Source organism: Salminus brasiliensis, chromosome 22, assembly GCF_030463535.1.
Source record: "Salminus brasiliensis chromosome 22, fSalBra1.hap2, whole genome shotgun sequence".
In the NCBI taxonomy this organism is placed as follows: Eukaryota; Metazoa; Chordata; class Actinopteri; order Characiformes; family Bryconidae; genus Salminus; species Salminus brasiliensis.
In genome coordinates this window covers 2749825-2762730 of record NC_132899.1, presented here as the reverse complement: position 1 = coordinate 2762730, position 12906 = coordinate 2749825, and the positions used below count along the sequence as shown (strand labels likewise).

Below are 12906 nucleotides of genomic sequence, written 5' to 3'. Positions count from 1 at the left end.
GCTTTATAGTCTTAAAAAATAGATATTTTAATATTTACATTATTAACATTTTTATTCTAGCTTATTTGTCCTGCAGTTCTCAAGATATCGACACTGTCCCAACTATGCAATTCAGGCTTGCTTACAGACAGCTTTGATTTGGATTGGACATACAATTTTTTTCATATCACCGATGCAAAAGCACTAGAAAAGCCTAACCAACCACGTGGGGTACCACAACAACCTCTTGTCAGCACCCTAGCAACCCTCTCGGATAACAAAGCAACTTCCTGGCAACTGCTGAGCAACACAGTGGCAGATGTTTTCTTGGAGTGATGGGCTTTTGATTGGACACTTTGACAATGACACGCCTACCTCCTCCTACCTCCTTTGGTTCTATCAGTTACCCCACCACAGCTCTGCCTAGCACTAGCAATGCTCCCAGCACTGGGAGGGTAAGGACTTAACACATGCCTCCTCTGATACATGCCAGACGTCACCTCTTTTCTAACTGTCAGGTAGCCAACACGCTCTGAGGAAAGCACTGGGTCCAAAGCTCCACACCAGCGAGCAGATGCCTGTGTTGGCCTACATCGCTTTAAGAGTGATGAAAAGAGAGAGAGAGAGACATCTCTCTGGGTGGGTAGATGGCGCTCTCTCCCTGCATCACTCTTAAAGTGATGTTGGCCAACACAGGTGTCTGTTAGCTTTCAGACTGATGGAAAAGCGGGAAGGCTTGGGATTTGAACTTGTGACCCCAGGCCATGGTGGTAGCACATTAGAAAGCTGGGCCACTCTGATCCCTATCCATCAACATTTTTATTTTTCCAGGTTGCTGAGCTGACCAGTGACCATTGCTGACCAGGTTGCTGACCACTGACCATTCCTTCTTTTTTGAACCTGAATAAACCAGATTGTTGATTTGTCTGATTTCTGCTCTCTCTGATGGGTTTGGGTTTTTTCGCCCCAGTCTACTGATGGCCTCCTTCCCTTACATCAACACCTCTCTGGACCACGTATTGAGAGTTCTCCTGAACAGAGGCCAAATACAAATTCAACACTCAGAATGATGTGATGAGTCAACAGGCCACACCTGGACACCCGAACTTGCTTATCAGTCAATTGTCAGATTACTTTTAGGTCTGGGGAAATGAAGGCACTGTGTAACTGTTTGGTCACATCTTGAAGGCTTCATTTCAAATTGATTGAGGAGGTGTGGTACACAGCCAAGCTTACAAAAATCGTGTCCCTGTCCAGGTATTTATGGACCTGACTGGGTGGGTGTTTGTTTATGTCTGTACTGAGTAGAACACAGACAAGTCAGCGGAAAGGTTTACTTGAAGCGTCCAAATATATTCACCCACTGCACACCCACACACCTCTGCGTTCATTCAGTCTGAAGTCGAGCAGGCTTTTTGGGTTAATTTGTGTCTACAGGGCAGCTGGCATGTTCACTGTTTGGAGATTAGAGTGTGTAGATTTATCACTCTGAATTAAAGTCGGCATCTGTAAGCCTGAGCGGAATCATCTGCTGCTGGAAAGCGTGGAGAAATTCATGGTTGTTGATTGTTTTGAACTTTCCGTGTTAGTCCCTGAGGAAAATTCCACTATAAATATGTTGCATTCCTTGAAGCAGCTTCAAATAATGTAAACTACATTTCATCTGAACAAATGGAATTATGCTGGACTTATGTTAGATTTATTTGAAGGCCCTAGAATGTTACTGTCCTATATGTATAAGGACTGTTTTGACCCAGGACTTGCCTGTCTTTAATGGGACTTGACCTGAGACTTGCCTCTCACCTGCAACTTAACCTGAGACTTGCCTCTCACCTGCAACTTGACCTGAGACTTGCCTCTCACCTGAAACTTGACCTGAGACTTGCCTCTCACCTGCAACTTGACCTGAGACTTGCCTCTCACCTGCAACTTAACCTGAGACTTGTCTCTCTCACCTGCAACTTAACCTGAGACTTGCCTCTCTCACCTGCAACTTGACCTGAGACTTGCCTCTCTCACCTGCAACTTGACCTGAGACTTGCCTCTCATCTGCGACTTGACCTGAGACTTGCCTCTCACCTGCAACTTAACCTGAGACTTGCCTTTCACCTGCAACTTAACCTGAGACTTGCCTCTCTCACCTGCAACTTGACCTGAGACTTGCCTCTCACCTGCGACTTTGACCTGAGACTTGCCTCTCACCTGCAACTTAACCTGAGACTTGTCTCTCTCACCTGCAACTTGACCTGAGACTTGCCTCTCACCTGCAACTTAACCTGAGACTTGCCTCTCTCACCTGCAACTTGACCTGAGACTTGCCTCTCACCTGCGACTTTGACCTGAGACTTGCCTCTCACCTGCAACTTAACCTGAGACTTGTCTCTCTCACCTGCAACTTGACCTGAGACTTGCCTCTCACCTGCAACTTAACCTGAGACTTGTCTCTCTCACCTGCAACTTGACCTGAGACTTGCCTCTCACCTGCAACTTAACCTGAGACTTGCCTCTCTCACCTGCAACTTGACCTGAGACTTGCCTCTCACCTGCAACTTAACCTGAGACTTGCCTCTCTCACCTGCAACTTGACCTGAGACTTGCCTCTCACCTGCAACTTGACCTGAGACTTGCCTCTCACCTGCAGCTTGACCTGAGACTTGCCTCTCTCACCTGCGACTTGACCTGAGACTTGCCTGTTTTACCTCCGACTTGACCTGAGACTTGCCTGTCTTACCTGCGACTTGACCTGAGACTTGCCTGTCTTACCTGCGACTTGACCTGAGACTTGCCTCTCACCTGCGACTTGACCTGAGACTTGCCTCTCACCTGCAACTTGACCTGAGACTTGCCTCTCATCTGCGACTTGATCTGAGACTTGCCTCTCACCTGCGACTTGACCTGAGACTTGCCTCTCATCTGCGACTTGATCTGAGACTTGCCTGTTTTACCTGCGACTTGACCTGAGACTTGCCTGTCTTACCTGCGACTTGACCTGAGACTTGCCTCTCACCTGCGACTTGACCTGAGACTTGCCTCTCACCTGCGACTTGACCTGAGACTTGCCTCTCATCTGCGACTTGATCTGAGACTTGCCTGTTTTACCTGCGACTTGACCTGAGACTTGCCTGTTTTACCTGCGACTTGACCTGAGACTTGCCTGTCTTACCTGCGACTTGACCTGAGACTTGCCTCTCTCACCTGCAACTTGACCTGAGACTTGCCTCTCACCTGCAGCTTGACCTGAGACTTGCCTGTCTTTAATGGGGCATGACTTCAGACTTGTCTCTCCTACATGGGACATGACTTAAGACTTGCCTGTCTTGTTTCAAACCTGTCTGTCTTGACTTGCCTTTTTTGATTCAACATGAATGTTGCCTGTCTTAGAATGACCTATCATTACTTGACTTCAGACTTGACTTGAGACATTCCTTTCTTGTTTCTGACTCACCTGTCTTGACCATTAACTTGACCAGAATCTTGTTTTTAGACTTGACTTGAGACTTGCCTGTCCTGACTTGAAACTTGTTTGTTTAGATTTCACTTTTTTTTGTTATTCCTAACTTGACCTTGGACTTGCCTCTCTTGTTTCAAATTGTCCTGTCTTGAACCGGGACCTGCCTGCCTTGAATTGACTTGGGATTAGGACTTGATTTAGGACCTGACTTGAGACTTGCCTTTTATGTTTCAGACTTTCCAGTCTTGACCTGGGACTTGCCTGCCTAGATTTGACCTTGGACCTGACACAAGACTTTATTGGACTTGCCTGTCTTATCTTGGCATTTTTCTGTCTTGACATGGGGCTTAACTTTAGAGTGACTTTGGAGGGGATTCAGGACTTGGCTTGGGTATTACCTGTATTGAAGTGGGATCTGACATGAATTTACTGTCTTGACTTGACTTGAGGCTGTAAAAATTTGGTATCGATACCAAAGTACAAACATCAAATCGCTGGTATTGATACTGAGATACCAAATCTTTGATAGCGACATGATCTGCAGTTGATGTGTGCATTTAAAAAGACCTTTCTGCATTTGTGTTTCAGTATCAGATTTTGGGATTGCTGAGCTGCCGAATTCTCTGGACACGGTGGAGCGGAAGCTGTTGGATTCGGATCGTAAACGGCGACATGCGAAAAAAGATAACTACAATATTGAGGTCCTGCTGGCTGTGGATGACTCAGTGGTGCGTTTCCATGGCAAAGAGCATGTGCAGAACTACGTCCTCACACTCATGAACATAGTAAGTTCAACAAACCTAAGTTGCTTTTATTAATACAGGCATTGTTTTATTATTATTTTTTTAAATTGCCTCTTCAAACATCCACAACAGCCACTTTAGAACCCTGTGCAACCACCTAGGATACCATAGCAAATGCCTTGCAACACCATGCAGCCACTAAGCAACACAATAGCAACCACCTGGGATACCATAGCAAATGCCTAGCAGTATGATGGCAGACACTGAACAACATCATGGCAACCATGTGGGATACCATAGCAAATGCCTAGCAACACCATGGCAGCCACTAAGCAACATCATGGCAAACACCTGGGATACCATAGTAAATGCCTAGCAACACCATGGCAGCCACTAAGCAACATCATGGCAACCACCTGAAAAATCATAGTTATCACCTTGCAATACTATAACACTCATCTAACCAGCACTTAGCAACACAATAGCAATCATGTGGGATACCATAGCAAATGCCTAGCAACGCCATGGCAGCAACTGAGCAACATCATGGCAAACACCTGGGATACCATAGTAAATGTCTAGCAACACCATGGCAGCCACTAAGCAACATCATGGCAACCACCTGAAAAAACATAGTTATCACCTTGCAATACTATAACACTCATCTACCAAGCACTTAGCAACACAATAGCAACCACCTGGGATACCATAACAAAAGCCTAGCAACACCATAGCAGCCACTAAGCAACACGATAGCAACCACCTGAGATACCATAGCAAATGCCTAGGAACACCTTAGCAGCTACTAAGCAACATCATGGCAGACACCTGGGATACCACAGCAGATGCCTAGCAACACCATAGCAGCCACTAAGCAACATCATGGCAACCACCTGGGATACCATAGCAGCCACTTAGCAGCGGCATAGCAACCAGTTAAAGTCATGTTAGGATTCAGTTCTAACAGGGTTAACTACAGCATTAGGGCTGTGTGAAAGGCGCCACACTGCAGGCCAGTGTGTTCGTCCCCACAGAGCTCACGGTTCTAGGGAGATTACCAGGGGGCGAGAGACACCGTGGGAGTGCGTGGGGGAGGGAGAGAGAGAGAGCTCTCTCTCTTTAGTTCATTCATTTTCAGGTTCCACCAGCTCCTGCCACCTTAATCTGCTTAAAGTGGAAAATCCAGTGGTTTCAGTCTGTGACAGTTACCATTTACACAGTGGCCTGAGCCTCACACACACACACACACACACACACACACACACACACACATACACACACACTCTTACACACTCACACACAAACACTACAGCTTTGGTTTGCTTTGCACTTCTGAGAAATCAGACGTTCTGGATATGAATTTTATTGTAACAGTGCTGGATTGCTTCTCCACCCAGAGTCGCCGTCTCTGGGCTTCTGGAGATGGTACTAAATGTTTATGTTTGCTTCTGGAAATACATCTGGACATTCTGGACGGTCCGTTTGGATAAACCGGCTCTGTTTGTGACCGCACTGAGTGAATTTACAAACATCTACTTCCAAAAAAACCCAAACCTGTTGTGTCAGAATCACAGCACGTAGCGACCACAGTGTTATGATTGCAGAAGAAATGGTGAAATCAGCTGGAAATAAATATTGGAATAAAGACGGAACCGATCAAAGCCTTCCGAACTCCCTCCAGCCCAGAACTTGCTGCTCTCAGCTTCCCATCACACCAGACCAGGGGTGCACAGCTCCAGTCCTGGAGGTCTGGAGGTCTGAAAACCTGCCTCCACTTCAGCCCTTTGTGGAAATGGCCTGTACCCTGTGTGCCACAGTCAAGACCCTAAACCCCTGTGGTGAAGTCTGTACTTGAGATCAGTGGTCAGTCTGTAGACCTCTAGTCCTGGAGGAACTCTAACTCTAGAATCTACGACCTAGACTCTAACCTCTACACCCTAAACTCTAGAATCTACAACCTAGACTGTAACTTCTAAACTTTAGAATCTACAACCTAGACTCTAACTTTTAAACTTTAGAATCTACAATGTAGACTGTAACTTCTACACCCTAAACTCTAAAATCTACAATGTAGACTGTGACTTCTACACCCTAAACTCTAGAATCTACAACCTAGACTGTAACTTCTACACCCTAAACTCTAAAATCTACAATGTAGACTGTAACTTCTACACCCTAAACTCTAGAATCTACAACCTAGACTGTAACTTCTACACCCTGAACTTTAGAATCTACAATGTAGACTGTAACCTCTAGACCCTAAACTCTAAAATCTACAATGTAGACTGACTTCTACACCCCCTTAGCTCTAGAATCTACAACCTAGACTGTAACTTCTACACCCTGAACTTTAGAATCTACAATGAAGACTGTAACTTCTACACCCTAAACCTTAAAATCTACAACCTAGACTGTAACGTCTACACCCTAAACTTTAGAATCTACTATGTAGACTGTAACTTCTACACCCTACACTCTAAAATCTACAATGTAGACTGTAACTTCTACACCCTATACTTTAGAATCTACAATGTAGACTGTAACTTCTACACCCTAAACATTAAAATCTACAACCTAGACTATAACTTTTAAACTTTAAAATCTACAATGTAGACTTTAACTTCTACACCCAAACCTCTAGAATCTACTATGTAGACTGTAACTTCTAGACCCTAAACTCTAAAATCTACAATGTAGACTGTAACTTCTAGACCCTAAACTCTAAAATCTACAATGTAGACTGTGACTTCTACACCCTACACTCTAAAATCTACAATGTAGACTGTAGCTTCTACACCCTAAACTCTAAAATCTACAACCTAGACTGTAACTTCTACCCCCAAACTTTAGAATCTACAATGTAGACTGTAACTTCTACACCCTACACTCTAAAATCTACAATGTAGACTGTAGCTTCTACACCCTAAACTCTAAAATCTACAACCTAGACTGTAACTTATACCCCCAAACTTTAGAATCTACAATGTAGACTGTAACTTCTACACCCTAAACTTTAAAATTTACAACCTAGACTGTAACTTCAACACCCTTAACTTTAGAATCTACAATGTAGACTGTAACTTCTACCCCCAAACTTTAGAATCTACAATGTAGACTGACTTCTACACCCTAAACTCTTGAATCTACAACCTAGACTGTAACTTCAACACCCTAAACTTTAAAATTTACAACCTAGACTGTAACTTCAACACCCTTAACTTTAGAATCTAAAATGTAGACTGTAACTTCTACCCCTAAACTTTAGAATCTACAACCTAGACTTCAACTTCTACACCCTAAACTTTAGAACTTAAATTCTAGATTCTACACCTTAACCTCTAAATTATACAGCTCTAGAATCGACAACCTAGACTATAACATCTGCACCCTAAATTCTAGAATGTACAACTCTAAAATCTATAACCTAGACTCCAACTTCTATACCCTAGACTCTAGAATCTGCAACCTAGACTCTAACCTCTACAGCCTAAATTCTACAACCTAGATTATAGACTCTACACCCTAACCTCTAGATTCTACAACTCTAGAATCTGCAATTTAGACTCTACACTTTACACCCTAGACTCTGCACCTAGACTCCAGACTCTACATCCTCCCTATACATTCTACACCCGAGGCCCTACAGTCTACACACTACAGATCCAGGAATGTTTTTTTCTTTTCATTCTGTTCATCTGCCAGGAACGTCCAGCTGTTTTTCCCTTCACTCTCTGACCGGCAGATCCGCACACAAGCAGCCGCTGAATTTCTGATGGATTTAAGTGCAGACTCAAGGTCTAGAAACTTTAGGGAAGACCTTGAGAAGTGCAGCCTGGTGCCAAGAATTCAATTCATATCTTACCTATAAAACCCCGTATAAGCCTTTTATATTAATAATAAAAAACTGCAATAAAATCACTTTTGTAAAAAGCAATATACAGTATTTCCAGACAAGACCAGCCTGATCTAGGATGAGTTTTAAATATGCATCACCATTCGCCATATATATCAACACCATGTGTCCAAATATTTGTGGACACCCCTTCTAATGAATGCAACAGATGTGCAAATGCACACACGCACAGAATAGGACTCCCCTAATGCGAGGCATGTGCTAGAGAGGAGTATAAAGCCCCCCAGCAGCACTGAGCTGTGGAGCAGTGGAAGAACTGTGGTTCTCTGGAACGATGGATGGTACTCCACCCAAGACTTGAGTTGACCTCACTAACGCTCCTGTCGCTAAATGCAATCAAATCCTCACAGCAATGCTCCTCCTCCAAAATCTAGTAGAAAGCCTTCTTCCCTGGCGAGTAGAGGCAGGTACTCCAACAAAAGCAGGATACACACTTGATTTTGAAAGGAATAATATTGAACGAGCAGGTGTCCCAATACTTTTGTCCAAATGGGCATTTATTAAAAATAATACATATTAGAATAAACACTAATAATAACACTCCTACAGAAAGTAGTGGAGGTTCTCCATCACTGTGTTCATCATTAGAACATCTCCAAAGTTCTCCTCTCTCATGGAGTCTAGTGTTATTTAGAGTTCTCCTCAGATCAACACCTGGTTTGGTGGTAAATCAGGGCTTAATGATGGTAAATCAGGTGAGCTGCTGCTGCTGCTGCTGCTGCTGCTGATGCTGCTGATGATGATGGAGTTGAACACATCCTCCACGCTGTGCTGGCTGGACTGGGGGGCGTCCAGGAGAACCCTGGAGGAACCGAGCTCTGTTCTTCAGACTAGCTCACCTACAAGATCTTCTACACCTACTTATGATTTATGTTCACCTGCTTTATCTGTTCTGATGAGATCTGGAGCTTCTACAGTAAAATTCTCTCACTGCTGAGAGACGGGGGTTAGAAAAGTTGGATCAGTGTCTAGAACCTCTGTACAGTGCTGTGTGTGTGTAGAACATTTGAAATCGATTCATTAGAACCTTTCAGTTTTAACACAGCTGTCCCCAATCCTCCGCTAACACTCTTTTGAGGTGCAGTAAAAACCCACTTATACAGGTCCACATTCAACTCCTCTCAGGAATGTCAATCCACAGTAAGAGGTCGGGGCTGTTCCAGCATGTTATTCAATATTGATCAAACAGGACTGCTGTATTTACAGTCGACGGCCTACTTCCAGCCTGCATAATCTCCTCATCTTAAAGGAATAGTGCAGTATGCACTTTCCCCCTCTTGGCCCAAATGTCGTCAGTCAACCCAGTCATGTTTGGTTTTCTGAAGTAGGCTTTTTTTGTACGTTTCTTTAAGCTAAAGTGGCTAACAAGTAATGGAAGCTCATGTACACCAAGTAGCACAGTGCTAACTGCATGCCTAGATCAGTACGAGCTCTCTGTAAACCGTCTGGAGGTGTTCAGTGATCTTTAATAGACCTGATTATGTGGTTTCATTGTTTGACAGTTACAGTGTCCTCCACAAATGTTGGCATTCTGATAAACAGTGTAGCGTTGACCTTTTTAGGTTAATTGGTGGGGTATGAGCTTCATTAGTCTCATTGCTTCAGGGTATACGATGAGTTCCACTATGAATTATAAAATATCCACTATGAATTATAAAGTACCTACTATGAATTATTCAGTATCCACTATGAATTATTCAGTCTCCACTATGAATTATAAAGTACCTACTATGAATTATTCAGTATCCACTATGAATTATAAAGTATCCACTATGAATTATTTAGAACTACTATGAATTATTCAGTATCCACTGTGAATTATTTAAAACTACAATAAATTATTCAGTATTCACTATGAATTATAAAGTACCTACTATGAATTATTTAAAACTACTATGAATTATTTAGTATCCACTATGAATTATAAAGTACCTACGATGAATTATTCAGTATCCACTATGAATTATAAAGTACCTACGATTAATTATTCAGTATCCACTATGAATTATAAAGTACCTACTATGAATTATTCAGTATCTACTATGAATTATAAAGTACCTACTATTAATTATTCAGTATCCACTATGAATTATAAAGTACCTACTATGAATTATTCAGTATCCACTATGAATCATAAAATACCTACTATGAATTATTCAGTATCCACTATGAATTATAAAGTACCTACTATATATTATTTAGTATCCACTATGAATTATTTAGAACAACTATGAATTATTCAGTATCCACTATGAATTATAAAGTACCTACTATATATTATTTAGTATCCACTATGAATTATTTAGAACTAATTATTGATTAATATTAATAATTGCCAATTGCCTAATTATTCGATAATACTATGATTTATTCAGTACCTAATATGAATGAGTTAATAACCATTATGAATTATTCAGTAATTACTACACATTTTTCAGCAACCTAAATAAATGAACTAGTTACCACTATGAATTATTCAATATTATCAATTATTCATTATCCACAATTATTTTAAATGATTTAGTATCTACTTTGAAATATCAAGAATATACACCGTATATTCTCGACTATAGTATATACTCTCGACTGTACAAGTTAGACCACATCAGACAGTCAATATTCCGCTGCAGAATCTATGAATTGCCAACTATGAATATTTCTTTTATTAAAAACTTCTTTGAATTATTGAATTATTCATAATAAAAGACTAAATATTTTCTTTAGTTCAGTTTGCTCATGTTTCCCACGGGTGTTAGTATTTGTGGAGGACAGTTCATTTAAACACGGGCTAGGTGTAGCATAGCTAGCATAGCTGAAATCAGTAGCGGGATCTTAGAGCCGGATCTTCGTCGCTTTGGCCTCTGTAGCGTAGCTCTAGTGTTAAACGCCGAGCATGTCTTCGCTGGGCTGGGGAGCTGGAGCTGTCAGTGGGAGTGTGTTGGGGCAGGCGTGTGCAGCGTGCCGAGTGTTTTTACAGGCTTTACTGTAATTACAGACAAAACCAGGCTGAGATGTGTTTACCTGCCAGGCTGCTGGACTCCTTCACTTCATAAATCCACCACTGACTGGGTAAATAAGGTGTTGGCTCTCCTTCCGAGAGAGGCCTGGCCTGTGTACACACACACACACACACACACACACACACACACACATTCACCTTTTTACATTTACGAGCCCCTCAGCACCTTTGGATGAACCTCAGCAACACTCATTCCTGTCACCTGCTTGTGAGCTGGGGCAATGATGAATGTGTGTGTGTGTGTGTGTGTGTGTGTGTGTGTGTGTGTGTGTGAGAGAGAGAGAGAGAGTGTAATATGTATTTTTGTAAAAATTAAACTTATTATTTTAGTATCTATTATGAATTATGTAATTATATAATTATATTATACTAAAACCAATTTGTTTCTACTATGAATTATTAAATAACTAATACAAATGACTCTGGGTCTACAATTAATTATTCAGGATCCACTATGAATTACTCAGGATCCACTATGAATTATTCAGTAACGACTATGAATTATTCAGTATCCACTATGATTTATTCAGTATCCATTATGAATTATTCAGTATCCACTCTGAATTATTCAGTATCCACTATGATTTATCCAGTATCTACTATGAATTACTCAGGATCCACTATGAATTATTCAGTATCTACTATGAATTATTCAGGATCCACTATGGATTATACAGTTAAATAGCAAGTACTATGAGTAATTCAGTATCTACTATAAATTATTTATTAGCCACTATGAATTAGTCAATATCCATTAGGAATTGTATAATTATATAGTGAGTACTATTAAGTATTCAGTACCTACTCTCAATTATGTAATCTACGACAAATTACTCAGTATCTACTATGAATTATTCAGTATTCAATATGAATTACTCAGTATTTACTATGAATTAATCAGGATCCACTATGAATTATATAATTATATAGTATTATGAACTACTCCTTATTTACTATCAATGATTTAATATCTACTATGATTTATTCAGTATCTGCTATGATTTATACAATGACTACTGTGAACTATTCAGGATCCACTACGAATTATACAGTTATATAGTCAGTACTATGGAGTATTCAGTATCTACTATCAATGATTTAGTAGCCACTATAAACTAGTCAGTATCTACTATAAATTATTCAGAATTTACTCTAAATTATAAAGTAACTACTATTACTTAGTCAGTATCCACTATGAATTATACAATTATATAGTACTATTATGTATTAATTATTTGCTATGAATTTTATTATTGTTAGATATCCACTATGAATTATTCAATACCCACTATGAACTGTACAGTTATATAATAAGTACTATGAGTAATTCCGGATCTGCTACACATTATTTAATAGCAGCAGCAGCAGCAGTCTTCCTATCAGACTGCTTCGGGAGTTGCGTAATACCTGCTACGTCTGGAGCCTCGCCAACATATTAAGCAGATATTGCACATGATTGCCTGTAAGTTGGTGGTTTGGTGAGATATGTGCCTCGAGGCGTAGAGAGAGAGAGAGAGAGAGAGAGAGAGAGAGAGGCAGGTTTACACTCTACCACCTCTGCCCTGATGCTGTAGCAGACAGAAGACAGGGGTAGGGGTGGGGCAGTGGCGTAGATTTGGGGTTAACTTTGAGAGGCACAGACCACCTGACCAACCATAATCAGCATTTATATACTAATTATTAATTAGTGGGTGCTGGACAGTTGCTGTTGTATCCCAGGTGGTTGCTATGGGATTGGCGGATAGTTGCTAGGTGATTACTGTTGTGTTTCTACGTGGTTGCTATGATGTTGCTTGGTGAT

The 12906-nt window shown here is 41.2% G+C and overlaps 1 protein-coding gene across 1 annotated transcript in view; it reads left to right on the top strand.

Annotated features, from left to right (window-relative positions):
• Positions 1 to 12906, top strand: part of adamts14 (ADAM metallopeptidase with thrombospondin type 1 motif, 14) — a 120615-nt gene that overhangs the window by 51833 nt on the left and 55876 nt on the right. Inside the window, exon 4 of the mRNA XM_072667393.1 lies at positions 4019 to 4215. Within this exon, the coding sequence (XP_072523494.1) occupies positions 4019 to 4215 (197 nt within the window). The remainder of the gene's footprint in view (positions 1 to 4018; positions 4216 to 12906) is intronic.